The sequence below is a fragment of the Athene noctua genome, chromosome 2, assembly GCF_965140245.1.
Source record: "Athene noctua chromosome 2, bAthNoc1.hap1.1, whole genome shotgun sequence".
Taxonomy (NCBI): Eukaryota; Metazoa; Chordata; class Aves; order Strigiformes; family Strigidae; genus Athene; species Athene noctua.
In genome coordinates, this window is record NC_134038.1 from 26702183 (window position 1) to 26730146 (window position 27964).

The 27964-nt window shown below is 38.3% G+C and overlaps 1 protein-coding gene across 1 annotated transcript; it reads left to right on the top strand.

Annotated features, from left to right (window-relative positions):
• The first annotated feature begins 378 nt into the window (after positions 1 to 378).
• VIRMA (vir like m6A methyltransferase associated) lies at positions 379 to 27589 on the top strand. The gene is made up of 24 exons (XM_074898712.1): positions 379 to 464; positions 3253 to 3368; positions 3613 to 3699; positions 4103 to 4151; positions 4739 to 4907; positions 5832 to 5954; positions 6493 to 6777; positions 7487 to 8639; positions 9944 to 10435; positions 11155 to 11309; positions 12710 to 12792; positions 13247 to 13340; positions 13476 to 14020; positions 14588 to 14823; positions 15573 to 15825; positions 17545 to 17762; positions 19017 to 19149; positions 19732 to 19884; positions 21731 to 21891; positions 22131 to 22227; positions 23271 to 23437; positions 23603 to 23934; positions 24804 to 24947; positions 25406 to 27589. Exons 1-24 carry the CDS (start codon positions 402 to 404, stop codon positions 25561 to 25563), a joined length of 5466 nt encoding a protein of 1821 aa, XP_074754813.1. The 5' UTR covers positions 379 to 401; the 3' UTR covers positions 25564 to 27589.
• The last annotated feature ends 375 nt before the right edge of the window (positions 27590 to 27964 follow it).

Consider the following 27964-nt stretch of genomic DNA (forward strand, 5'->3'; position numbering starts at 1 on the left):
CTGCTCACAGGCTCAACCTGCAGGCAGGAGCGCAGCGGCAGCGGCCCCGTTCCCGCCGCTGACCCCAGCTGCCTCCGGCGGGCAGCCGCCGCTGAGGCGGGGGCAGCATACCCGGCTTCCTCGCGCCTTTGGGCCAGGACAGCTGGCAGCGCCACGGGCGACCCCGCACCCCTGCCGAGCCGGGGCGCAGCGGGTCTGAGGCCCCGCCCGCCAGGAGCCCCGCCCGGGAGGCGGCGGCCGCCGGCGGCCCCCGCTCCGCTTCCCCTCACGGCGCTGAGGGCGGCGGGTCCCGCGCTGGGGGCAGCGGCTGGCGGCCGCCTCGCGCCGCCCCCTCGGTGACGGCGGCGGCCCGGAAGCGCTCGCGCTGCCGCCCGGAAGCCCCTCCCCGCGGCCGAGCCAAGATGGCGGTGGACACCGCGACCGAGCTCCTGTTTTTAGACACGTTCAAGCACCAGAGCGCGGAGGTAACGTGGCGGGGGTGTTGGGGCCTCCGCGTCGCTCCCCTTCCTTCTCCCCTGCCGCTGCTGGCGCCTTCCTGCCCGCGCTAGGGCTTCCCCGCGCCGCGGCGGCTGCGGGGCGCGGAGCGCCGCTGGGGCGAGCCGGGCTGGGGTAGGCCCCGGTGGCGGCCCTCGCTTCAGCGGGTGGCCGCGCAGGAGGGAGCAGCTCCTGCCCGGGTGCCCGCTGAGGGGGGATCTCCGCCTTCTCCCCGCCTTTCCCCCGACGTCTCACTCGGGCTGTGGCGCCGGGCCCCGCCGGGGCGGCTCCTGTCAGGGGACTGTACCGTGGTGGGAAGGAAAGGAAGATTCAGAGGTATTAGGGAGGAGAGGCTAGCGGGAAGCAAAGAGGGTAGAACCGGTTCGGGAAGCCCATAAAGGAGGACGTGACAGAGAGAGCCATGCCTGGTGAGATACCTAATGCTCTTCTATAGCTAATGAGGAGTATTTCTGTGTATGCGAAATACTCGCTTAAATTTATGCAATCTGTGTGCATCGTGAACAGAATGTGTATTTCAAACTTGAGTTTGCAGTGAGAGATTGTGCCAATATTCCTCTTCAAGGCTGTTGGGATCCTGAGCATCCTTGAAGTTGCTTGTGTTGCAGCAGTTTTGCCCAGGGCTTGGCCAATTGTGCTGTTCAGGAGGGAAAAAGGGGACCATCAGGAGGAAAATGAAAAGTGTAGTGCAACGTGAGAAAGATGTTACAGAATCATAGGATATCTCAACTATGTCAATAGACAGGCATTAGGGAAAGAAAAGTATTTTGAGATGATGTTGCAATTAAAAACACATGAGAAATTAGTCTGGAGTCCTTTGTAGCTGCCAGGATCAGGGAGACCCAGAAGTGGTTTTGTTCCGCTATTTAAGATAGTAGTGGGCAGGAAACGCTAGCCCCTGCTGTTCCCCTGGGTAGGAAACACCAGCCACTTCTGTTCCCCTTCAGAATAGTGTGTTCTCTTATTGAACATTTTTTAATTGTGTATAATTAGTGTCACTTTCATTTTTATAAGTGACATTTCTCAAGCCTGAACCATTTTGAATCTTTACTAAAGAAAAAAACCAACATGTCTTTTGCATGTTGCAGAAAAGCCTTCTTTATGTTATACTTATTCTTCAGCTAAATGGACCATGAATCTTGCCTTGGAACTTGTAGTTCTTGGCAGGTCCTGCTGAATTTGCTAATAAAATTATTTATTTGGCTTAGCTATGCACTTTAACGTGTTTTGAGCAGTTCTGATGTGGTTAATTTTTTTAATATTTTGGAAGGAAAGTGGATGGAATTCACTTGCCATCCTGATGATGTTGGTTCGTGGCTGTCAGGGCATAATCCTATTATCACTTAAGCAGGAATTTGTCTGTCTTTGGGCAGTGCTACTAGATACCTGGATACGAAGCCTCCTCACCAGCAGCTCTTCTTCCAGAAATCTGGGTCTCCCACGTGACACATAAACCTTTGTTAAAGCCAAAGGAAAGAACTTCCACAGCCCTCACTCCTCACAGGCTACAGTCACCTCATCCCTGTTAATAAAGCTGTGCTCCCTATCATCGTGGGATTTCTTTTGTTCTACTAACCTGCTTGTAATGTGTCAGCCCTTAGGGCGAGATGTATTTGTGCACAAAAGAATGTGTGTATAGATTTCGTATTAAATAACGCTAATGTGTGGCCAAAAGTACACACTTATTCTTTACTTGTAACTGTTTATTTATTAGCTTTCTAAAAATTCTAGTGCTTTCTTGCCTTATGCTGGTAATTTTGGGGTTTCGTTTCCTTTCTGGTTGTGGTGAGAGTTGTATAACTTCTGACTGCAGATCAATTTGGTTTTTCATTTTAATCTTTTAGTTATGTTGGTAGACACTTAGATCAGGGTTTGTGTGTTGGTTTTTTTTTTTTTTTTTCCTAGCAGTCTGCTCATTCAGTTTGAGAATTGGAAACATTCAATGAGAAATGTGATTCTGAGCTGTTTCAGAAAGTCTTTATGTCCTTAGAGTTGGACATATAGTTGATATATGTGTACTATTTTATGGGAGTATACATGATAGAGATGATGTATAAATATAATAAGACTTAACCATAGTGAGTTTAGTGAGAGGAGACTTTAAGCATTAATCTAGTGGCTTCTACATGGGAAGTCACTGACTTTATGATTACTTCCTAGTTTGCTCAAACATCTTTTAAGAATGCTGAAACATAACATTTCTTTATACCTGCTATTTCCGTGTTGTAAACAGTAATGTTATTTGCAAAGAGTTTTCAGATGTTATTGCAAAATTGCAGAAATAAACATCATATGGAATTTTTGTACAGCTCTAGCAAAACATAGTATCTTTATTATTTCTAATAGTACCTTTGAAATACAATGTTTGCTAGTGTTTAAAATTAAAGCATGCATTTTCTTTTCTCTTTAGTTATAAATTTGATATTTTATTAAAAGGGAATTATATACTCAGTTTTTCTTTAGTAATTTAAGTTACAGTTTTTGCTCTTAGCAACATACTTTGTTTGAGAAAATTTTTGCAAATAAAGGGAACTAATGATGTAAACAAGCCAGTAACACTTTGTATGAAATAGCGTTAAATATATATAAGTGCCAGAAGAAAATAATCAGATTAATAGTGTTTAACATTTTACATAATTGAATTTTGTAATTATTAGTATTGCAACCTTACTTTGGTTAATAAAGTATATTGAATACATTATGTTGTTTCCATTTTGCAATTCTTAGACTTTCTTCTTTTTTATTTTTTTTTTTCTGTAGCAAAGTACCAATATAGATGTAGTTCGTTTTCCATGTGTGGTTTACGTCAATGAAGTACGGGTCATTCCTCCAGGAGTGAGGGCTCACACAAGTTTGCCTGACAATAGGGCTTATGGGTAAGTGAAAGATACTAGGTGTCTGATTCAGGAAAACCTACCTGTTATTTTTTTCTCAAACTTGTATATCTCAATAGAACTTCCTACATAAATGCATTTTACCTTTTTGTATATCTGCTGAACTTGTAATTATTTTGGGGAGTTATTTAAATAGTATAATTTAAAGGGTTTTTTCCCTTGTTAGTCCTACTTACTCTGATAAGGAGATCAAAGGGTTTAATTTTTACTTTTGCTCTGTTTCCAGAGAGACATCCCCACATACGTTTCAACTGGACTTGTTTTTCAACAATGTCAGCAAGCCAAGTGCCCCTGTTTTTGATAGGCTGGGGAGGTAAGTACTTGCGGGATTTGTGAATGACTTCATTATCTACCTTTTCTTCCTGAGAATTTTTTATAGTAGAAAATGTGTGATAGACAATCTGTATCTCCCATGTTTTTCATGTTTGGTCTGGTTTTTGATAGTTTGTGTTCTCACCCTTTTCCTCCAGTCTGTGTGGGAGGACAGAGGTTCATGCTTAAAAGAAGAGAAGATTCTGTTATTTTAAAACTTACAGAGCCCATATATGTCAATGAAAAATATTTTCTAGAAATAAGTGATTTCACACTCTTGTTTTTAAGAACATGTATTTATTCATGTTTTATTATTGCCTTATGTGTTTACTACTGCTGTGCTTAATTTCTGTGAACATGCTTTATATTAATGGAAAAATAACTTTGGATATTTTATTAAACAGCCTCGAATATGATGAAAACACTTCAATTATTTTCAGACCCAATGCAAAGGTAATGCAATGTGATTTTAAACCTGCTCTTCTTTTCTACATGTCTGTCATTTAGGTATAAGTATGGTGGTGTGTGGTGCATTCGCACTGTGTAAAGCGTTTATTGTATAAAATCTTGTTCTAAAACTTGCTTGTAGTTCAGATACTTGTTACTTTAGAGTCTGCATCTACAATGGCATGACTTGTAGAAGATTTGATTGCTTGGCTGTTCCTATGGAGATTACCAACAGAACTATTCACTTCTTAGTAGCAAAGATGAATCAGAACATTGTGGCTGCAGGCCAAAGCTAAGCACGTCATTTTCAGTTCTGTTTGGGTTTATTTCATTCAAATCAGTGTTTGTGTGACCCACAGTAAAGTTTTTTTTTCATTAATAGGCTCTAGTTGATTAGGCAATATATTGCAAGGAATTGAATGCTTTTAGGGAAAGATTATTTTTTTGTTGTTTTCTCGGTTTTCAAAATGTGGGGTAAAGAGCTATTTTAATTTTGGGTATATTTTATGCAGATACTGATACAGTGATATTAAAATAACTTTTCTGAAGTTGTCTTGTGTTGGTTTTAAGTGCTTTTTCTTTTTAAAATACAGGTCAACACAGATGGATTGGTTCTAAGAGGGTGGTACAACTCTCTGACTTTGGCAATATATGGCTCAGTTGACAGGGTAATAAGTCATGAGAGAGAGTCACCTCCTCCACCCCCGCCTCCACCACCACCTCCCCAGCAACAGCCTGGTTTGAAAAGAAACCCAAAACATGGTAAGCTTTGTGAGAAGACATAGATTTTATTTATTTTTTTTATTAAATCAACATCATACTATCCCATCTGAAAAAAAAACCCCACCACAATTCTTTCAAATTTTAGATTTCAGTTGCTTTATTTTTCTAGTTTTATGTCTTTGTCCTCTAGTTTTGTATTTTCTTTAAGATTTATATTGGATGATTCTAAGTAGATTCTTGTCTAGTGTTTTTTTGAGAGTGGGTTACTTGATCTATTGCTAGTTACTTATGATGGTCAAAATGCAGTTTGATTTGTGTGAACTCATTAAAATTTAGATGATTGAAATCTCAGAAAAAGTGATTGGAATAGTATTAAAATCATAAGAATATTTCACAGCCATAATTAACTTTTGTGACTTGTATGTAAAGTACATTCCAGAATAGTGTTTACTTTCCACTGATGTTAGGATGGCCATGAATAGAATTCATGATCAAGTTTCTGCTTCAATTTTGGTTTTAGATTTAAAATTAGGACTGTCTTGTTCAATGTAGAGCTGTTGGGCTGCAAAATTTGAATACTCTGTGTAGTAAAAAGCAGTTGTAAACTATAAAAAACATTTGATTAAATTGTAAACTTTTTAAAGTAACTCAGATATTATTGGTAGAGTTACAACGTTGCTTGTGTCAAAGCCAAAAATGGCAATTACCCATGTTAATTTTAACCCAGTATTGTATCAAAAAAACATCACTGGTGTTAATAAGCTTGCTTATTGATGTAGTTCTATTTTACATCAAAAGTGACTTCAGAAAACTCTCATAAACTGCAAGTGCAGAATACAGATTAAATGACAGCTGGGAAATTAGGTGCTCTCTAGTCAAAAGTAGCACTGAAAAACTAAAATTTCCTGCTTCTATTCCTGTGATTCCATTAAATGCAAGTTTTTATTTTCACAATAAACATAGTTGATGGAGAGAAAGAAGACCAGTTCAATGGCAGCCCTCCAAGACCACAACCTAGGGGACCAAGGACACCTCCAGGCCCTCCCCCTCCTGATGATGATGAGGATGAACCTATGCCAGTGTCAGGTAGAATGACTGTATTTTATCTGCTGCACTTTACTGCTTCATGGAGGCAGAATTCTGTATTCCTGCCCAGTGTGAGATTGCCTGTCTGGTGTTACATTTGCTGGACAGATTCAGTTTTAGGAAGGGATTTGAAAGAAAATCTGTTGGCTATGTTAAATTGTATCAGTTTAAAAGTTAGTGATTTCAGAGTATCGGTTGACCAATACCTTGCTTGAACATGCTGCTTGTATTTTATATAAATGTTCTGTTGACTCCAGTATTCATTGCCCTTCTCCTCCGTACTTCTGCAGAGTCTGCCAAGTTCTCTGGTCTGCATATGGGTTAAGAGTGCCAAGAATGCTTTACATGTTTCTTAATAATCTTACTGAACTAAGTGATTGTTGCTTGTGTTCAGTCAAATCACCAGAACATTTTCTGAAGATTTTCTTCAAGATACTTTTTTTTGTATCTCCACTATGTGTAATGCAAAATTCTAAAATGTATTATTGAGTGTTGGATTTCAGAGAAATACTCTCTTAAATTTTGTATCTGCTTTTAGTGGTTGGGGAAAAAGAAGATGATGTGGACCATAGGGAGGATTACTTTGAGCCCATTTCTCCTGATCGAACATCCATTCATCAAGAAAGCCAGTATTCTGATGATGGAGAAGTGGAGGAAGATCAACCAGAAGAAGGAGAAGATGAAGACGATGTGGATGTTGAGGAAGAGGAGGATGAGGATGATGATGATGGGCATACAGTAGAGAGTATTGCTGATGAGGAAGAGGAAGAGGAGGAGGAAGATGAAGATGAAGATGAGGGTGAAGAGGAGGAAGAAGGTGAAGGTAAGTGAAGTTATAAAAAGTTAAGGGATGAAAATCAGTTTTATGAAATTTTGATGGCATTACCATTATGGTGACTAGGTGTGGAGAGAACTGGATCTTTTTCTCTTGGTCACTATACCGTTGCCTGCCTTGTTTATGGTTCTGACATCTCTTGAGAACAGTATTTTGCTGTGGAATATTTATTCCTTTATAGTAAATCTTCCTGTCACTTTCTCTAAATAGAGGAAAATAGATACAGCTTTTATAAGTCAGAATGAACATTCAGTCTTGTTATCTGTTTTGTTTACAAGCATAGGAAAGTGGTGAAAGAAATTATTTCTTAATTAAATGTCAAATAAAGTTGTTTATGTAATAATGTCTGTAGTCATTTTCTTATATTACTTAAAGTTCCCATGCATACCTGTGCACAATTTCAGGCTAGAAGTTTTATGATAGATGCAATCATAGGAAGGAAATTGTAGGATGTTCTTGTAGTACCCATTTGTACCGTAGTTCAGCTTCTAGCTTTCTACATTCTTTTAAATGTCTCTATTATTACAATAAAAATCTGTCAACTTTCGCTTATATCTGAAGAGAGAAAGCTTTCTGTATGTAAGTGTAAGATTGTTCTTTAATCAGTAGTATTTGTATTAAATTATTACTTTTTTATTTTGAGCAGATTCGCATTCATAATTGATTTTATTTCATAACTGAATCTTTTTGTTTTTAGGAGATGATGGATACGAGCAGATTTCAAGTGATGAAGATGGAATTGCTGATCTGGAACGTGAAACATTTAAGTATCCAAGCTTTGATATTGAATATACTCCTGAGGATCTGGCATCTGTGCCTCCTGTGACATATGAACCTTTTGAAAGGGAGCTTGGACCTCTTTTATACTTCAGCTGCCCTTACAAGACGGTATTTGAAAATGAAGTTGGTAAAATAAAGGACCAAGACCCAGAAAAAGAAAATTCAGGGGCAGTGGAAGCCTCGGTGAAATTAACTGAACTGTTGGAATTATATCAAGAGGAGAGGGGTGCGAAGTGGGTCACTGCATTGGAAGAAGTTCCAAGTTTAATAGTAAAAGGATTGAGCTACCTGCAGGTGAAAGACACAAAGCAAGACTATATTACCCAACTAGTAGACTGGACCCTGCAAGCTTTAAACCTTCAGGTAGCTCTCAAGCAGCCCATTGCTTTGAATGTCCGACAACTCAAAGCTGGGACAAAATTGGTATCGTCATTAGGAGAATGTGGGACTCAAGGAATAATGGCACTCTTGCAGGCAGGAGTTATTAATGTGTTATTTGAACTGTTGTTTGCAGATCATGTGTCATCCTCCCTTAAACTTAATGCTTTTAAAGCTCTGGACAGTGTTATTAGTATGACTGAGGGAATGGAAGTGTTTCTAAGGGGTGGTGTAGATGTACATGAAAAAAGTGGTTATCAGAAACTCCTGGAACTCATTCTGTTAGATCAGACTGTGAGAGTAGTTACTGCTGGTTCTGCAATTCTCCAGAAATGTCACTTCTATGAGATTCTCTCAGATATTAAAAAGGTGGTCGATCAGTTAGCAGAGAACACTCCTCCTCTTCCTAATCACACGGAGCCAGAACAGGACCAGGACTTGGCAGGACTTGAAAGGACCAATCAAGAATATGAGAACGATGTGGAGGCTCCTATGGACATGGATCATCTTTTGGAATCTTCTAATATAAGTGAAGGAGAGATGGAAAAACTTGTTAGTCTTCTTGAAGAAATCTTCCATTTGATGGAAACTGCTCCTCATACAATGATTCAGCCACCTGTGAAATCTTTCCCAACCATGGCACGCATTACAGGCCCTCCAGAAAGGGATGATCCTTACCCTGTCCTGTTTAGGTATGGCAGTTGCAAGTTCACTTTCTAGAGCGTATTTCCTCCAGCTTAATAGATTTTTTTTTTTTTTTTTAGGGATGACCTTGCTGACTAACACGTTTCTAGATGTTTCACTTTGTACTTTATTGGAGGGTTTTGGGTTGTGCTTATGAAGTTTGAGAGTTTTGATAGTTAATGTACCTGTTACTCTTCTGGCTTTCGATGGACCTAGCATGCATATAGCAAGAATTTAACCTCATGTTATTATGGGTGCTCTGCTAGCACTTCACTTGCATTCATTGATCCTGGCCAATTGTACTAGGTGTTGTACAAGTGCATATTTGGAAATTATTATACATCTAGAGTGTTATTCCGTTGTCATCTTGGAACACATCTGTGCATATGGATAAAACAAGTCTGGAATACCTCTGTCTGTATGCTGAGTTGGCAAGATACAAGCCAGCCCTGGTTAGAAGTTGTGTAGTTGTGTCAGCATAGCTCACTGTTTGGCAGCACAGCAGAAGAGCTGAGGCTTGCCTGCCTCCAGCCATTTAAAGGATCCCATGGGTTATTTCTCTGTTAGCAAGTTTCTATCTAGAAGGTAAATGCCAACATGTTTCTTTGGCAGTAGTAATGTACATCATGGCTAAATCTAAGTATCTGCATGCAAAGAGTCTTCAAATTACCTCTTACATATGTTGTAATGGTTGATTTCTCAGCACACTTAGAACGTTTAATGCAGCATTGATGATAATTCAGATACAGAAAATTTAATAAAAGTGTTATTTTGTTTGTAGATAACCATAGAATAGTTTGGGTTGGAAAGGATCTTAAAGACCATGTAGTTCCAACCCCCCTGCCATGGTCAGGGACACTTTCCACTAGCCCGGGTTGCTCAAAGCTCCGTCCAACCTGGCCTGGAACACTGCCAGGGAGGGGGCAGCCACAGCTTCCCTGGGCAACCTGTGCCAGTGTCTCACCACCCTCACAGTAAAGAATTTCTTCCTTATATCTAATCTAAGTCTGCCCTCTTTCAGTTTAAAGGTGGTTTTGGTGAGGTATTTTTGGTTTGTTTTTTTTTTGAGATCAGAACTTTATATTTAGGGATTTATTTCCTGTAAATGCTATAGCAATTATGTTTTGTAAGATTAAAATTTTGTACTATGTAATTAGTTATGATTTCTCATAGTCCACAGAGCAATAAGTACTGAGGCTAAGATGCATGTAGTGTCATATAATGTTGTTATGCAGTGTTGACAGACGATTGTAATACTGATTATTTTTCTGTTTGGTGGTTTGTTGGTTTTTTTTTTTTTTTTTTTTTCCAGATATCTTCACAGTCATCATTTCTTGGAATGCATTACTTTGCTACTGTCTATTCCAGTGACAGGCGCACATCCAGGTGTGCTTCAGGCTATAAGAGATATACTGCGTTTCCTGGCACAGTCACAGAAGGGTCTTCTTTTCTTTATTTCTGAGTATGAAGCAACGAACTTGTTGATTAGAGCACTATGTCAGTTTTCTGATCCAGATCAAGAGGAAGGTCTCCAATCGGATGGTGCCAATGAGGATACTTTTGCCCTGTGGCTCCTGCATTCAACACAGACGTTACAGTGCATTTCAGAATTATTTTGCCACTTTCAGCGATGTACAGCCAGCGAGGAGACTGACCATTCAGATCTGCTGGGAACACTTCACAACCTTTATTTGATTACCTTTAACCCCGTAGGAAGATCTGCTGTGGCTCATGTATTCAGTCTGGAGAAAAATCTCCAAAGTCTTATTACTTTAATGGAGTATTATTCCAAAGAAGCTTTAGGGTAATTTATGCAATTATTTATATCCCTTAGGTTTTTACATTTTAAAAGCATCTATATTTTATAAATAATTCAGTAAATCTAAAATATTTTTTCCTTTTAGATCATGATGTTTTTATTTAAAAACAAATCAACTTTTAAGTAGAAGAACGTAACAGAAAATCAGGCCTGTCATTTGTAACCAAGTACTTAATACCCAGAATCTGTGTAGGTCATCCACAAAGGTGTTGTAATATAGGCCAGACTTTTGACTATATGAAAGTATCAGTAAGTAGGCAGTTTTCATTCAAGCATAAAACTTGACTGTAAAACAAGAAAAAGGTTTGACTGGGGAAATTGGACACTGCACACTTCTCTGGGGTGGGAATCTCTCAGCTCTTTTAAGTTCTTATAAGGGTTAAAGTAATTTTCTCTGAACAGGCAATTTTACTACTTCAGGTAGCAGCATTTTTAAAACATTTGTAAAACAGACCAAGTTATGGAAAATGATTTGTGTGCTGCTTGACTCGTTCTCCTCTTTTGTGGATGCTGAAATACAGAGTCGATGTAAAAGATTTCATTCTTCAAAAAGCATAGGAGAAAATTTTGAGGGTGTTTTGGTTGATAATTATATGGGGTCATCCTTGGTGAAGGTAAAAGTTCTGTAGGTAGATTTTTAGGGGTCAGAGAATGAAAATCTACATAAATCTGAGATCTAAAGAAAATCCTTATTGTTATTTCAGAGACTCAAAGTCTAAGAAGTCAGTTGCTTATAATTACGCCTGCATCCTTGTTTTGTTGGTGGTTCAGTCTTCCAGTGATGTCCAAATGCTGGAACAGCACTCAGCCCCTTTGCTGAAGCTTTGTAAAGCAGACGAAAATAACACCAAATTGCAAGGTACAGTATGTGTCATTATCAACTGAATTGTTTGAATGTATAGAAGAAACCTTTTATATGTGGGTAATTGGTGCTTCACTATCATCTGGTTTGGATAACGAACTTCTTTTTCCAGCTGCATCTGATTAGTTGAGTCACTGAGATAATGTATAATTTTTTTTTCTGTTAATGAGAGGTAAATAGGAAATTCTTTGTAGCTAAATTAGTTTTCAAGTAATATTAACTACTATGATTTTTGGATAACTACAGGAAGTTTGAAATTATTTCTGTGTTGAAAATAGGAGAGCAAATTTTAGTAAAAATGGACTAATCAGTCAATGAGCTGACACTTATTTTTGTTGTTCCCTTTTGTGATGTAGCCTTATAGGGTCTTCATATACTAAAAATAATCTGGGGACTGTTTTCTGGCACCAAGGCCAACTGGCATGGAATAGTCTATGTTACCCTTTTACTAAATTTTTTGACCTCCAAACTGTGTCTTGGTGTGTTCCCTGGCATATGTTGACTCACAGATCAGGCCCGGGTCATTTGGAAAAAGCCTTGGGGACTATTCTGACACCTCAACGTTGAAACTCTGATGTCCAGAGTTGTGCTCTGCACTGCTTAACTGACTCATGTAGACATACCAATGATTTCTTACAAAACTTAAATGCACTCAAAGAAATCAGAATTCTTCAAATTTTTAGTTTAATTCCTGCCTGCTATGCTCTTATTTCTTTGCTCCTCACCTGATCATCATATAGTTTCATGAGAAGTGGGGCTAATTTATTAAACCAAATCATGAAATCAGTCTGAGAGTAGTTGTCAATTCATATCCAGTCAACCTTGAACATTCACATTCTCTTAAATATTTTCAGAAACAATGGGTTTTAAAACTTTAAATCTCTTCTCCCAGAAAATTGGGACTTTCAGGTTATTCTGGACTAAGAGATATTTAATCTGTAAAGCTTTCCAAAGTGAGTGTGTGTTACTGGTGCAGAGATTGGCTCCATTTGGGCATTTAATAGGAGATTTGTATTCAGTTTGTAATAACCTTTATGTATGTTAGGGGAATGTGCTTTGATCCTTGCCTTTTGTGGCTTTTTCTTTAGGTGACAGTGGGACCCTTTGTGTCTTTTATAAAATATGTTTGGTTACAAATAATACTGATAATAAGTTGAAAATTATTTGAGTGTTCAGGGTGACTTGAGCCAAATTTTGTCTGTATACATGAGGTGTATTGCTTGTTCTGAAGTCTTGTTTTTCTTGATGCTTTTCAGCTGGCTACAGCTGAAATTTCACGCTGGGCCTTAGTACCTGTTTTGTAAATTAAGTACTTTTTTATTTTAAAAAAAAGTTTTATGTTCATAAATGCACTGACAAGTTACTTGATTAACTTACTTTTTTTTTTTTTCTCCCAGAGCTCAGCAAGTGGCTTGAACCTTTGAAAAATCTTAGATTTGAAATAAATTGTATTCCAAATCTCATTGAATATGTCAAGCAGGTTAGTAAAATACAGATAGATGCTGTTTTTTAGTTGTGCTCTATAAGCTTAGATCTTTTGTAGCTTGATATTTTATCTTAGGTATGTACTATCATATGATATAAAAAAAAATATGGTATTATCCAAAATAGATGTTTTTATTAAAGCTTATGATCTAGGCTAGTTCTTGCACTCATTTATTGAAAGAAAATCTCAGCTAACTACGTGATGCAAAGATCCAACTGTTTAAACCTTTTAGCTCCCTATAAAATCACGATGCAGATGTTGACCCTCCTTTTTTTGTTTCTGCTGTATTTGTGACTGCTTTCCAAAAGGTGGAATAATTGAACTTAAATTTTGTGGAGTATTTACTGTAACCAAATACAGAATTTGAACACTAAGGTAGTGATATACTTGTTTTAAAGTCCATCTTTGTAATACAGGTTCTTTCCTTTTTTTTTTTTTTCCCCCTAAGAATGTTGACAGTTTGATGACCCCAGATGGAGTTGGTCTTCCTACTGCACTTCGCGTTCTTTGTCATGTTGCATGTCCACCGCCCCTGGTAGAAGGTATGGTTGATATATTTGTACTGCATAACATAGAAATCTTAGTTTTTCAAGTCTTCTACTTAATCATGTGTAAAGTGTAACTGTGATTGCCCAGGAGAAATTAGACATACAGAAATGTTATTTTTTTCCATACAGGTCAACAGAAAGACCTTAAATGGAACCTTGCAGTTATTCAGCTCTTTTCTTCTGAGGGAATGGACACCTTCATCCGGGTATTGCAGAAGCTGAACAGCATTCTTATTCAGCCTTGGCGACTCCATGTCAACATGGGCACAACACTTCACAGAGTTACTACTATTTCTATGGCCCGCTGTACTCTTACTCTCCTTAAAACAATGCTAACAGAGCTCCTGAGGGGTGGATCTTTTGAATTCAAAGACATGCGTGTTCCATCAGCACTTGTTTCTTTACACATGCTCCTGTGTTCTATTCCCCTCTCAGGCCGCTTAGATAGCGATGAACAAAAAATTCAGAATGACATTGTTGATATCTTACTGACTTTTACTCAAGGTGTTAATGAAAAACTTACCATTTCTGAAGAAACTTTGGCAAACAATACTTGGTCTTTAATGTTGAAGGAAGTTCTCTCTTCAATTTTGAGAATTCCCGAAGGCTTTTTCTCTGGACTTATACTGCTTTCAGAGTTGTTGCCTCTTCCACTGCCTATGCAGACGACTCAGGTATAATTTAGTTTTCTGTAGTTTTTAAAGCATTTTAAATATGTGTAACCCTTAGACCATTTTCATAGTTGTGGGGAAAACAGATATGTGAAAGGATAAAGTTCCTGTAAAGCATTTGTGTTCCTATAGATTCTTTGAAGATACATCTTTATCAGAAACAAAATTGTTATTTGGAGCATCTTTTAAAATTAGCAGTCATATGTTGTTCATCTTCCCTTTGCAAAATTATACAGACTCCCGTTCTGTTACTTAAATGATTGACTATGAAGCCTTGGAATTTAACCCTGAATGCCAAACTCTCAGTATATTAAGGCTCTCCTTTCTTTTGGCATGGATCTTGAATTTGTGGTCTCAAATAAATATAGGTGTGTGACAACCGATGCTCCCAAAGGAGTACCTAATTTGCTGGAATTGAACCCTGTCATTCAGTGATAATAATGAAAATGGCATTCCATGATTTTGATGAGGACAGTATTAGTACTTAGTCTTTGTTTATACCTCTTGATAGAATTTTGGTTTTATGATAAAAGTTGAAAGGAAGAACCTCCTGTCCTTCTGTTCCTGCAGGTAATTGAACCACATGATATTTCAGTGGCACTCAACACCAGGAAGCTATGGAGTATGCATCTTCATGTTCAGGCCAAACTCATACAAGAGATAGTTCGATCTTTCTCCGGTTCATCTTGCCAGCCTATTCAGCATATGTTGAGACGTATTTGCGTTCAGCTGTGTGACTTGGCTTCACCTACTGCTCTTCTTATTATGAGGACTGTATTGGATCTGATTGTAGAAGACCTGCAGAGGTATCTTTGTCTTCTATTGCAAAGATTTCTTTAATGAACTCTTAACTTCACCTTGGTTCTGTGCAGTAGATTTAGCAGGAAGAAGATACTTTCAGAAATATTACTTACCCGTTATGAACTGAATGAATTTTCAGTCCACTGCTATATACTGTGTCCTGATAATGCGTAATTTTGCCAAGGAACCATCTCATGCTTTTAAGTTTTGATGTAGACAGTTTCACATTGTATGTTTATGGTAAGTACTTTAGGAAGACTTTCTTCAGGCTGTCTTTATAAAGCCTTATCTTGTCTGTGAAGTGCTTCTAAAGGACCTGTCTGATACAAATAAGAAAAGCAGGCCAGTAAAGTTTGCTACAGTGGAATTTACATAATAAAAGGAGAATGTGTAGATGTTTGTAAGCTGGAGGAAGTTGAATACTACAAATTTTGTGCATTTTGAACCAACGAGTACTGTTTGTTTAAAAGTGTAAGTATCCACATAGAATTAGATACTGTTTGTATAAAAGCATACAATTAGATTCCCTATAGTATGTTAAATGCATAATGGATTAGTTAATTTATGATGCAACTAGAAGTCATTTAGTGAATGTTGAGCAGTTTCCAAAAAGTAAGTGAAACTAAGTTTAAGTATGTAAACAAGGTGGGTTTTTTAACAATGCAGAATTATATGACTCCTATAATGGTTTGTTTTTATAGTTTTTTTAGATCACTTAAAACAGCTTTTTCAAAGTGCATTGATATCCTTTCAGCAACACAGAGGATAAAGAGAAACAGTACACTGGACAGACCACTCGATTACTTGCTTTACTGGATGCCCTGGCTTCACATAAAGCTTGTAAATTGGCTATTTTGCATCTTATCAATGGAACTACTAAAGGCGATGAAAAGTATGCAGAGGTTTTTCAGGAGCTCTTGGCTTTGATGCGATCAGCTGGGGACAATGTCACTCATCAACAGTGTGCTGAATATGTCACTTCTCTTTTGCAGTCCCTCTGTGATCAGGTATTTTCTATATTTAATGCATAATATGTGGTGATAATTGTAGGAGACAAACTAAATGAGGCTTTTTCTCAGGTACCTGACTTTTTTCCAAAAGAAAAAAAAATCAACTTTGTTAAAACAAAATGAAAAAATGTGTATGGTTGGCTGCTTTGGGAGATTTGGTGTCTTGTTGCTCTTGAATGTAAATACTTAATGCAAAAGAGATAGCATAAAAATTATGTGCACTATTTTGATAGCAAACTGAATGACACAAAGACTGGCTGTCCCCTCAGCTGAGGGAGCGGTGTCATTTCTCTCTGTGGGCCACTGGCAAAACATGGGTTGTCACTATTCACCTCTTACCTGGTTGAATAAATAGTTGAATAAACTGTATCTCTCAGTTCATCTAACTGAAACCTCTTGTAAATGTATTTCAAATCTATAAATCATATGCTGCTACCATAAAACTCCACTGTTAAAAAAACCCCACATAAGTTACTAGAGCAGGGTAAGAACTGTTATCTGAAAACCGACTCATATACTAGTCCCAGTAGTTTCTCATTACTGGAGTGCATAGATTTGCATGTCATTATTTACCTCACTAGTTGTATTTATTTATTTGCTTCAGTGCTTACCCATTTACGTAAAGGACATTTAGGCATTGTTGGTCAGTAGAAATTAATCACCCATTTGCTTATAAACTAGAGCTCTTTGCCCATGCACAAATTTATTATGGAAGTCAGTTGGTTTATTTTATGCAAAATGTGGAGGAAGCAGTAGATCTTAAACTTCCTAGTTAGTGTCTGAAGCCTCTTAATTTTCATAAAACCACAGAATCATAGAATATCTCAAGTTGGAATGGACCCATAAGAATCATTGAGTCCAAGTTCTCTGCTCGTTGCAGACTACCTAAAACTAAACCATACGACTTAAGAGCGTTGTCCGGATGCTCCCTGAACTCTTGACAGGCCTGGTGCTGTGACCACTTCCCTGGGGAGCCTGTTCAGTGACTGACCACCCTCTCAGTGAAGAGCCTTTTCCTAATGTCCAACCTGAACCTCCCCTGATGCAGCTTCATTCCATTTCCTTGTGTCCTATCAGAGAGGAGATCAGCATCTTCCCCTCCGCTGCCAGAGAAGTTAGCCTGATAGTATGTCCAGTTCTGGGATCTGCAATTTGTAAAAGACTTTGAAAGAACACAAACACCCCCCATTCAGAGTATTAAAGGATTAGAGAAAATGTCTTAGGAAAAACAAAAACTTAAAAGCATTTCCCCCTCCGCTACCTGCCTTGAGGAAGCTGTAGACTGCAGTGAGATCACCCCTCAGCCTTCTCTTCTCTAGGCTGAACAAGCCAAGTGACCTCAGCTGCTCCTTGTGTTTTGATGAATGTTTTGAGATTAAGGGACAGTTTGACTACCTAGGCAAGAAACTGCATGTTATCCAATGACTGTTTAGCTTTTAGTTGTGGCTCTGTTACCACATTTCACCCTTTTGAAGCTTTCATATTTTTAAAAATCAATAATGACTTGTAACCCTTAACAGAACCAAATTAGAAAGGATACTCTGGATTAGTATTTTACTGGTCAGTAATAACTGAAATACTGGAATAAGATGATAAAGGTGTAGTGAAAGAACCTAGTGCTTCTGAACTAATGTATGATTTATACTTATTGCTGATATACAGAACGCATTTTTTACTACATGTATAATAATAATAATAATAATAATTTTTGTCTAGGATATTGCACTCATTTTACCAAGTTCATCAGAAGGCTCTGTGTCTGAATCAGAGCAGCTTTCCAACTCCTTACCAAGCAAAGAGCTGATGCCCTTAATTTGTGACTGTCTGATGGAAACATTAACTAATTCTGAGAGCAGTTACAGTTGTCTGCTGACATGTATCCGAACAATGATGTTCCTTACAGAGCATGACTATGGCTTCTATCACCTGAAGAGGTATGGTGTTTTAAGATATCAGTAAGAGTTTAAAATTATTTAAAAACTTCTGCAGTGTGAACTAATTTCCTACTCATCTAGTAGGAAGTGTTGAGGATAAGGCACTCAAACTTTCTCTTTGGGGCTTCAGTGTTTACTCAATAGTTTCGTCTTCCTTCACTTGAGATTTTATCTCTGAATCATTTCTGCAGTATGCACACAGGAGCACTTTCTTTCAAGAAACAAACAAAGCATTGAAAAAAGGTTTGTATACTCCATTTCTCCATTCCAAGGCTGGAGGATTAGAATGAGATAGAATGCTCATGTCCTTCCCTTTTGAGTCACTCAGAGCTCTTGTCTGGGACATTGGAGAGCCCAATGTCATTCCCTCTGTTTTGAGGGGATTCAGTTTGCACTTCCCCAGAGTGTTCTGACCTCCAGGCAATTAAGGCTGTGAAATGAGGATTATTTTTTTTTAAAACTACTCCTGTTGACTCCACTCCCTTTTGAACATAATACTTCCATGCATTGGACAGTATTGTGTTGTTTTGATGCTTAATTCCTTGTATTTGGACCTGTTCCTGCCCACTGAAGGTAAGGTGCAGAGAGGCAAGAAAGTTGTGAGGTTCCTAAAGAGAAAAAGTTAGTACCTGGAGCCTTGTCAATAAAAGTTTGTTCAAACCACTCTTCTGAGCAGTGCTACAGAACTGTGCTGCTCAGACTCCAGACTCCAAGAAGCTATACAACCTGAAAATGAAAAATAATCAGGTTAAGGATGCTGCTCTTTCTATGATCCTGTACGTCTAGCTGTCAGTTTCAGTACACAGCCTTGCTATTTCTGTGTTGATGATTACCTTTCCAGTTTGTTTCTGGACTTAAGCATCATGGGATGCAGGGAAATTGTAACAGCAAGCATGATCCTGCTTTTATACATAACACCCTTGTGCCAGCAAATATTTCTGTACTCTATCCCTTTTCTGCCAAAGATGAAAACGTAATTTTTTTGTGGGTTTTAGAAGTTTTGCTGTTGTACCTGTAGCTGTAGACATGCAGTCTGAAATATCTGCAGACAGATCTGGTGATCTGGTGAGAAGAACAGCTTAGTACAGAGAAAATAATGAAGCTCCAGCTTCGTAATCAAGACTCAACTTGTTAATTGTAAAATTTACCGAATCTATTTTGCATATATGTTGTTTTCTTACAACAAGTTACAGTGAAATAGTCCCAATGTATGCACTAATAAAGTATTTTCTCTCTTTTTCATTGTGAAAACAGCTCTCTAAGAAAACACAGCAGTGCTCTGTACACTGTATTAAAACGAGTAATAACTAGTTTTAGCAAAGACACAGGTGAACTGGCCTCTTCTTTTTTGGATTTTATGCGACAGATTCTAAACTCTGATACGCTGGTAAGTGAGTATGTATTGAATACTTAGACAAATTAATCTGCATTTCTCTGAAATCTACAGTGTAAGACATGTTCAGGACCAATTATTTCAGAAATCAGTTGACTATGCAGATTGCTGTGTAAGGCTTTTCCATCAGTAGTGTTAGTGCCATCTTTAGTTTTTAATGAAATCTGTGAAAGCTGGGCAGAATATATGTTTAATAAACAGGGTTTTTCAGTAGGAAGAGCAGCATATTGCTTTCCTAAGCGGATAGCATGCTGTTGTGTCCAGGTTTTAGATTCATGGCATCATGTTAGAGTTGCTGTATTGATATGTAGTATAGAAAGGAATCTAAAATATTAATTCTACGATACAAACCTCATCTTATGTAAGAACAGATTGCATTTTTCTTGATGCAGCATCTAAACTTGCTGACTGAAGTGTACTTTATTAAAATATTTTGCATAATATCTTTTAAAATTAAAAGATTACTCTTTGTTTTGCTAGATTTTCTCTAATGTGTGTTTGATTCTAAGCAGTTTGCAGTCCAGAAGTATAATGAATAGTTATGTGTATTTATTGCCCACTTGTCAAATATTTCAGGGATGTTGTGGAGACGACGGAAGCCTTATGGAAGCAGATGGATCTCATCCAGGCAGAACGCTGGGTCTAACTACCGCAGAGTTAAAACATCTACTGCAGAACAAAGAAGAAACCCCAGAAAACCTGCTGCTTGATCTAGAGAAACATGTTATGGTAAAAGAATTTAAATGATTAAGTTGACTTTGCAGTCTTGTATCTGAATGTGTTTCTAAAACAATACAGACTGCCTTTATGAGAAGGGTGTGCAGTTCTGTGGCATACCTTGTGGAACTGGTAATAGCTGTTGCCATTGTTTTAATACTGATGTCCAAAATCACCTGTTTGGATGCAGGATGGATTCTGACTTTATTGTTTGTATTGTGGTAATGCTAAGAAGTTTCAGGTAAGGTTGAGTTCACCTTGTGCTGAGAGTACTTGCGTACCATAAGAGCATAAGCAGTTAACTGTGTGATGAAAGGCAGCGGATGCATACAATAAGGAGTACTGGATAGTGCTGAAGCTGATTGTTAATGTAAACAGCAACAGGAACCATTGCTTAGCAGTGGCTTGTTGTTACTGGTGACCAGTAACAAGTGGAATACCCAAGAGTCAGTACTGAGGCTGATAATGTTGGATGTTTTCATCGGAGAGCTGAATGGTGGTTACATCTTCAGTGAATTGGTGGATGACAGTAAGCTGGGGGAGTGTCTAATGTGACAAACAGCAAAGCCTCAATCCAGGGCAGCCTCAATAAACTTTTTAGGATTGATTTAGCAGAAAGCTTGTGTTGGGGAAAGTTCCGCAGTGAGAGCAGTGTAACCCCATGCCTTGATGCAGTCTGGCCTGAAAAGGGCCAGGTGATTAAGGTGGATATTAGGCTGAATATGGGCCAACCGTGCAAGGTCACTACAAATGAGGCAGACTGTGTTCTGAGCTATCTGGGAAGGAGCAGGGTCAACAAATCAAGGGACCTTATTGTCTCCCTCCTTGGGGTGCGGTGAGCTCTCCTGTGGTGTGCTGCATTCACGTTTGGCCAGTTTTAGAGAGATGTAGAGAAACTGGAAAAGGTTCTACCAAGGTGGTCAGGGACCGAGAGCACATGTGCTGTAGCAAGAGCAGGGGAAAGCTGGGCTTGCTTAGTGTGGTGAAGAGGGCTAAGGAGCTATCTCGGAGCTATCTCAGAGCTATTTAACAGCTGTTTGGGGATAGTAACAAAGGTGGTGGAATCAAACTCTTTTTAATTCCAGATGATAAGACAAGGGGCAACGGCTCCAAACTGTGGCTTCAGAGATTCAGGTTGACATGGAGAGGGAGTGGGAAATCACTGAGAAGGAAGTGCAGAACTGGAACAGAGTGGCTGTGGGTGCTCTGTCACTGGAGCTTTTTTTAGATGTGGATAGATAAAGTTATGGCTGACCTGATCTGGCTTTGATGATAGTCCTGCTTCAAGTGGGGGGGAATTGGACTAGAGGACATGCAGAATTCAGTCCAACCAATGTTTCTGTGACTCTAATTGCAAACTTAGCTCTGATATTCAAATCTAATCCTACATAACTGATGACAGCCATGCAGTAGATGACTAATTTATAAGAGTCCATAAAACAGCTGCTCCACAGCCTGTTGGTCACAAATGCCTTTCCAGTCCGTTTCCTGGCTGCCTAGATCTGTGGGAAAAGATTAAAAGCTACAGCTGTGCTGAAGGAGAAATAGCAGACACTTAGGACGTTGGAATGCTCTAGCTTGTTAACTAAAACTTGGAGTGATGCCTTCTTTGGGACTATGTTATGGATGTTACTGCATCAGCTGGAATGAGAACTAGAATGTGCATGTGGTGACATGATTTGTTTTACAGCAGACTGAGGAGCTCTCTGTTGTTGTTTCTGTACTTGGTGTCTTAGTTTCACTGTGGGTGGATAGACTGTTTTGTGTAGTACCCCTCTTTTTTTTTTTTTAATTATCAAAAGCATTTTTCCTTCTTCAGGAAGGAGAAAAATTTCTGACTTGTGCTATGTTGACTTAGGATCGTTCTAAGGAAGATGATGGCCTTGAATCCTTACTGGACAACATTGTTGGAGTGAGGCAGATGTTGGAATCTGCGGGTGATTCTTGTCCACTGAGTGACCAAGATGTAGAGCCTATTCTTTCTGCACCAGACTCTCTTCAGAATTTGTTTAATAACAGGTAAAATGGTTAAGTGTGTGAGCATGCTACCTGCATGCAATAATTTATGCATAATTATATTACAAACAGGATCTAAACAGCACTGTTGTCACTACTACCTACTAGTCCAAGTGTATTTAATTTCATGCAGGTATCAAGGGTAAGGCAGCAACATTCATGCCAGGTTCAGTAATGCTGTGTATGCTTGCAGTTGGTTGTAATTCATAACCAAATAGGTATTTGGCATTGTTTTGTTGCAGGACTACATACGTGTTGGCAGATGTGATGGATGACCAGTTGAAGTCCATGTGGTTCTCACCCTTTCAGGCTGAAGAAATAGACACTGATCTAGATATGGTAAAAGACTTGATTAACATAACTGAAGTGGATTTAAAAATTACTGTTAACCTGAGCTAGTAATATCAGAAATTCATATGGCCCAACTGTTTGTTTTCCTGAGCTTACCCTTGTAAATTGACCCTGATATAGGGCTTAGCATTCATTAAAAGTTGTTACTAAATACCTTCAGGTTCACTCAGAACCAGCCACAAAATTGGCACTTTCTACAGTGCTCTAACGCAGAAGTCATCTCCTTTAGAGGAACATTTGTTGTGTCAGTCCTAATCTGCTTTTGCGCTGCTGCTAGGGCTTTTCAGCAGTTTGTGTTAAACATGGACAAAGAATGTGAATTATTTTCTTTTCCTTGTTCGTCTTCTGTCATTGCAGTAGCTATCAGGCTCTTTGGATATTACTTTTTTTTGTTCGTTTGTATCTTTGCTCTGATGTGACAAAAGGGAAAAAAATGGCAGTAGTAAATGAAACTACTTGCACAAAAACTCTTAATAGTATTTGAAACTTGATTTTTATAATCTAAACTTTAAATGTTATTTTGAAAAATATACAATAACATTCTTTTGGTTTTTTAAACTAAGCGATTGGTAGTGTCATCTTATGTGAGAAATAACCAGTTTCTGTTAACTTCATTGCTTTCGTTCTTTCTAGTTTAATTTACATGCAAAGATACTTGTGTTTTAATTTCTTAAAGAAAAACCAAACTGTTGATTCCTGTATAAAAGCAGCATTAATAAATTTATAGGACTGTAGCTTAAGCCAAAGAGTGCCTCACTCTGTGTCATTTAGTGACAAGACAGGGGTTTGTACTTGAAAGTTATGCCCTTGATTTTGTTGAGATTCAAAACCATCAAGACAATTTTGCTGCAGCTCTGCTGCTTTTTGTTACTGCTACTTTTTGTTTTGAGCCACACTACTGCAGTAGAGGATGGAGCTTTTTCACTGTAGTAGAAGGACCCTAACTGAATCTCATCCATCCTGGTACAGCATGTTTTCTTCAGAGATGCTAGTAATGATTGTTGTGATAAAACTAAACTCTCTCATTGCAGGTAAAAGTTGACTTAATTGAACTGTCAGAGAAGGGCTGCAGTGACTTTGACTTGCAAGCTGAATTGGAGAGGTCATTTTTGTCAGAACCATCATCTCCTGGCCGCACAAAAACCACAAAGGGGTTCAAACTTGGCAAGCACAAGCATGAGACCTTCATAACTTCAAGGTAAGATGAGTTTAATGAGTAAACAGTTAGTGTGTTCAGCACTGACTTGTATATTCTCAAAATGTCAAATACCTTTCAAATTGCATCTCCAGTATGGAGAATGCATGACCTTCAGTATGAACACATTTTTACATTAACTAAATAAATCATGGTTTGTTATGACAGTGGAAAATCTGAGTACATAGAGCCTGCGAAGAGAGCTCATGTTGTGCCACCACCAAGAGGAAGAGGCAGGGGAGGATTTGGACAAGGAATTCGACCACATGATATCTTCCGTCAGAGGAAACAGAATACGAGCAGGCCACCCTCCATGCACGTGGATGATTTTGTTGCTGCAGAGAGCAAAGAAGTGGTTGCTCCAGATGGGATACCACCAGCCAAAAGGCCACCAAAAGTGTCACAGAAGATTTCTTCACGTGGTGGGTTCTCAGGGAATCGCGGAGGACGAGGAGCTTTTCACAGTCAGAACAGGTTCTTTACACCACCTGCTTCAAAAGGTATGTTTCCTTTATTAGAATTGGAGTAAATGAATGCTAAAAATGCTTCAGTAACACTAACCCAATTTACTATCAGTTAATCATCCCTACTGTGAGATGTTCCTGAAGCAGTGTTGTTGAAATAAATTGTTTAGCACTAGAAAAGGTTCTGTTGAGTGCTGTGGAATTGAAACAAGGCTGCAAGTTCCTGTGTTGCCTCTCTCTCCCTCTTACAAAAGGAATTAGCTGTTTTCTTTCAGCAACTGTTGGGAGTGCTTTAAGAGGTGCAGTCAGGAAAAAAATAAAGCACGCTCTACCATTTGTGATATGGTAGTTCCTGAAATCAAGCATCACAATCCATCTCTGAGTTTAAAAGAGGCTTTTGAATGAAAGGATGCAAGATCCTGATAAGAATAAGATGCAATTTTCCATGAACCTGGAGATTTTAGCTACAGAGTGTTCTGTTTCTTTCATATATAGACAAGATTGCATTCCTTTCCCTTTCATCCCATAATAAGGGCAAGTCATTGCACAGTAGAAACAGGAAATGCTTCCATTTAGTAAAGTTATAAATACTAGAATTTACTTTACCACAAAACCTTAGAGTATAGCAGTCTATCTTAATACAGTAGATAATGTCAGTTCTTTTTACCTTGAGTTCATGTCTGAAAAATAGATGGTTTTCCCCTGATTCTGTGTATAATACAGTAACTTGTGGACTTTTGAGTTAGAATACGGAGGGTATGTTGGTGCAGAGCAGCTTCATCTATTTGAATTATGTAAATATTATGCTTACCATCCTGAGTACTGTGAAGACTGAAATGAAAAAAAAAGAAAAAGTGATATTTGCTCCTGCTCAACAGCATGTGGGTTTTTCTCTCCCTGTCTAGGAAATTACAGTCGTCGTGAAGGCGCTCGAGGCTCAAGTTGGAGCGCACAGAGTACGCCCAGGGGAACCTACAATGACAGTAGAGGTGGTCAAAGCAATTTTAACAGGGGTCCGCTGCCACCATTGAGACCATTAAGTTCAGCAGGTACATGGTATTCATATGGGCATCGAACTATAGAAAATTCCTTGAATTTCATTTTTGCTTTACAAATGAAACCATGCAAGGATGCTGCAGACACCTTGAAATTCAGCAAATGTTTTAAGCATATATGAACAGTTATCACTGAGACTGTGTCAGATACATGCTTTCATACGAACAATCCATAAAGCTTGCTGAATTGAACACTTGATCGCAGAATCTTAATTTTGCATTCAGATTTTTGCAATTCAGTTGTCTTCGTACCTACATGGTAATTATAGAGCAAATCAAAGCAAAAAATGTTTGCCTAAAAGAAAAGTGAAAATTAAAAGGAGAAAACAGACCCTGTTTGTCTCATCTTGTTTTTGTTTCTTATGCTTTCACAGCAGCTACTACGCCTAGGGCTTTTTTTTTTTTTTTTTTTTTTTTTTTTTCCAACTGAGTATACTTTTCTTTGCTTTAAGGCTACCGACCGAGTCCTCGCGATCGTGCTTCCAGAGGCCGGGGAGGAATTGGACCATCATGGACAAGTGCTAATAGTAGTAGCAGTGGTGGCTCAAGAGGAAAGTTTGTTAGTGGAGGCAGTGGAAGAGGTCGTCATGTACGTTCCTTCACACGATAAAATGAGACCTAATGGAATGGCCCAACCACTTGCATTTGTGTGAAGATGGCAAAGAAAGCAGCGGCACTAAAGGACCAATTCAGAGTTATTAGTATCTGGAGGACACCAAGAGAATATTTTTGTCTGAAGAGAAGTTTTTGTTTGATACAAGACTTGAAATTTCAATAAAATTCAAGACTTTTTGTGTACAATTGTAAATTTTTTGTTCCTTTTGAAAGAATGTTTTAATTTTTTTTTGTGGACTTCGGTAGACAATACTCAGTAAAGAACCTCTTTGAGTTAAGGCTTGAAGGACTTCTAAAATATTCATTGTGCCAAAAGAAAGGTACAGGTGTTTTGTGCGTGACTTATTGCAAGAAAATTAAATATATATGTATGTAAGGCAATTTTAGTTTTTTTTCTCAGGTTTAGAGCCATTAGCCCTTTTTTTTAAAGTCTGAGTTATTAATGAATGAGGTCCATCTGACAGCAGTTGAAGTAGCAAGTAATAGAAGATTGAAATTAATTAATGTGTGAAAGAATACAAATGTAAATGTAATTTATGTAGGTTTTGTTGTACATCTTTGGTAATTGATTAGACACTTAAATAAGATCCTACACCTGTTAAAATTAGTAGGAAATCTGTCACTGACTTCGGGGAGAATAAAGTAACATTTTAGTGTTTGCTTTACAACTCCAGCTTGTGCATTAGGAGCACAAGAATTATTTCACTGGAAAACAGAGTATGCTTTGAAGTTGAAAGGCAAGATACCCGTACCCTTGGAGAGCCTGGAGTTAATTATTTGCCTGCCTCTCTGCTGGCTTACATAGTTGAGGAGAAGGCATAGAGACAGATGTATAAACTAAACAGTCACATAGTCAAGCAGTAATGCTTAAACCTTTCCTTTGAATAGATGGGTTAGATTTTTGTTTCTGTACTTAGACTGAAAAAAGAAAAACTTTTAAGTAGTAGGAATTCATAAAGAAGTGCCACCACTAGATTGAACTCTAAATTTATTTTCATATTAAATTCAGTGATTGAAGTAAGCTTTTTACATGTTTGCATTCCTTTGGGCTCCATGGGATTTCACAGAATTAGCTGATTCTAATAGCCTTTTATTGCATTTTTGGATGGGGTGAGGAGTGGAAGCTTTTTCTAAAGGCCATATACAATTTTTACAAATGAGCTCCACTGTCAGGCTTAGCTGAGCTTGATTTTCACTTACGCTTTGGTCTCTTGACATTACAGAAGTGCTGTAAAGGGGTCTTTGCCTACTGAAATAAGGCCCGGTTGTAATGTTTTATGTAATCTTAACTTTGGACAGCTCGTCTGCTTAGACTCAAACTAACACCCTAGTTTAAGTGCTTCTGAAGTATAATACTTCAAATTGAATTTTTTTTTTTAGCTTTATACTGCATGGCTAAATTAAGTAGGTTTTCATTTGAACTGCAGAAGGCCCCTGTTATGTGTACTTTCTCTATGTGGAGACTCTGGGACAGTGTCCCACTGCTCGAGAGGTGTTTAGTTTGCACAAAGTCAATTGACATAATCTATGAAAGTGGTAAACCTCTATTAATTGACTGGGTGCAGTTAAAGGGAATAGTATCGCTTCACAAAGGTATGCATTTTAATACTTTAGAACAAAGTGAACAAAGATTTGGATTGGAAGCCAAACAATTTTCTGAATGGTAAAATAACGGGAAGATGTAATTTTACTAATAATGCAATTGTAATGACTAAAATGGGTGGGGCTCTCACAGGCATTACTGGTACTAATGCTATTTTTTTAAGGAGCACTGCATAAATATTTTTTAAGCTGACTAGTTCCTTTAGACCATGTGTTTAAGGTTGTTTTATTTTTTTAGAAACTTTACTGTGTTGAAAACTAGCAGGGATATGAATAATTTGTGTTTTGTCAGGGAATCTGAAAAGTGTCAAGCATGGAATAAATATGTAAATAGTACTGGTTCTTGAAAGTTTAAAATACATGGCATGTCACACTAGTCATTTTCAAACTAGGAGGAAATAAAGGGTTGCTTAAATTGTTTGATGTATGGGAGCTCTGTAAATTAGTTAGAGAAGTGCAGCCTATCATGTTTTGTTTGGTGTGTTTTTTTAAAAATGAATTTAGTTCTGTGACCCTTCAATGCAAAGTGGTTCTTTCCTTGGGTAAATTTAACTTGAAATAATGCTGTTTAAAACTTGGGAGTTATTTGGTTTGCTCTTTTAAACAGGATTCGTACCATGAGTAAATAACACTTTAAGCATTAAATTTTGCTTTTTATACTCTGCCCAAAAAGAAATTTTCAAGTTTTATTTCCTGACTGGAGCACCAGAACGCTGGAAACAGCTAATGCTAATGTCAAAATACTGTTTAGTCAATCATATGCTTACCTGAGGTGCAAAATGCTCCGGAGGAGC

Coding starts and splice junctions, on each gene's coding strand:
- VIRMA (XM_074898712.1), top strand. CDS start 402: ATGGCGGTGGACACCGCGACCGAGCTCCTGTTTTTAGACACGTTCAAG. Junction 15,826..17,544: donor TGCAGTCCCTCTGTGATCAG/GTATTTTCTATA, acceptor ATTTTTGTCTAG/GATATTGCACTCATTTTACC. Junction 23,438..23,602: donor GAGACCTTCATAACTTCAAG/GTAAGATGAGTT, acceptor TTGTTATGACAG/TGGAAAATCTGAGTACATAG.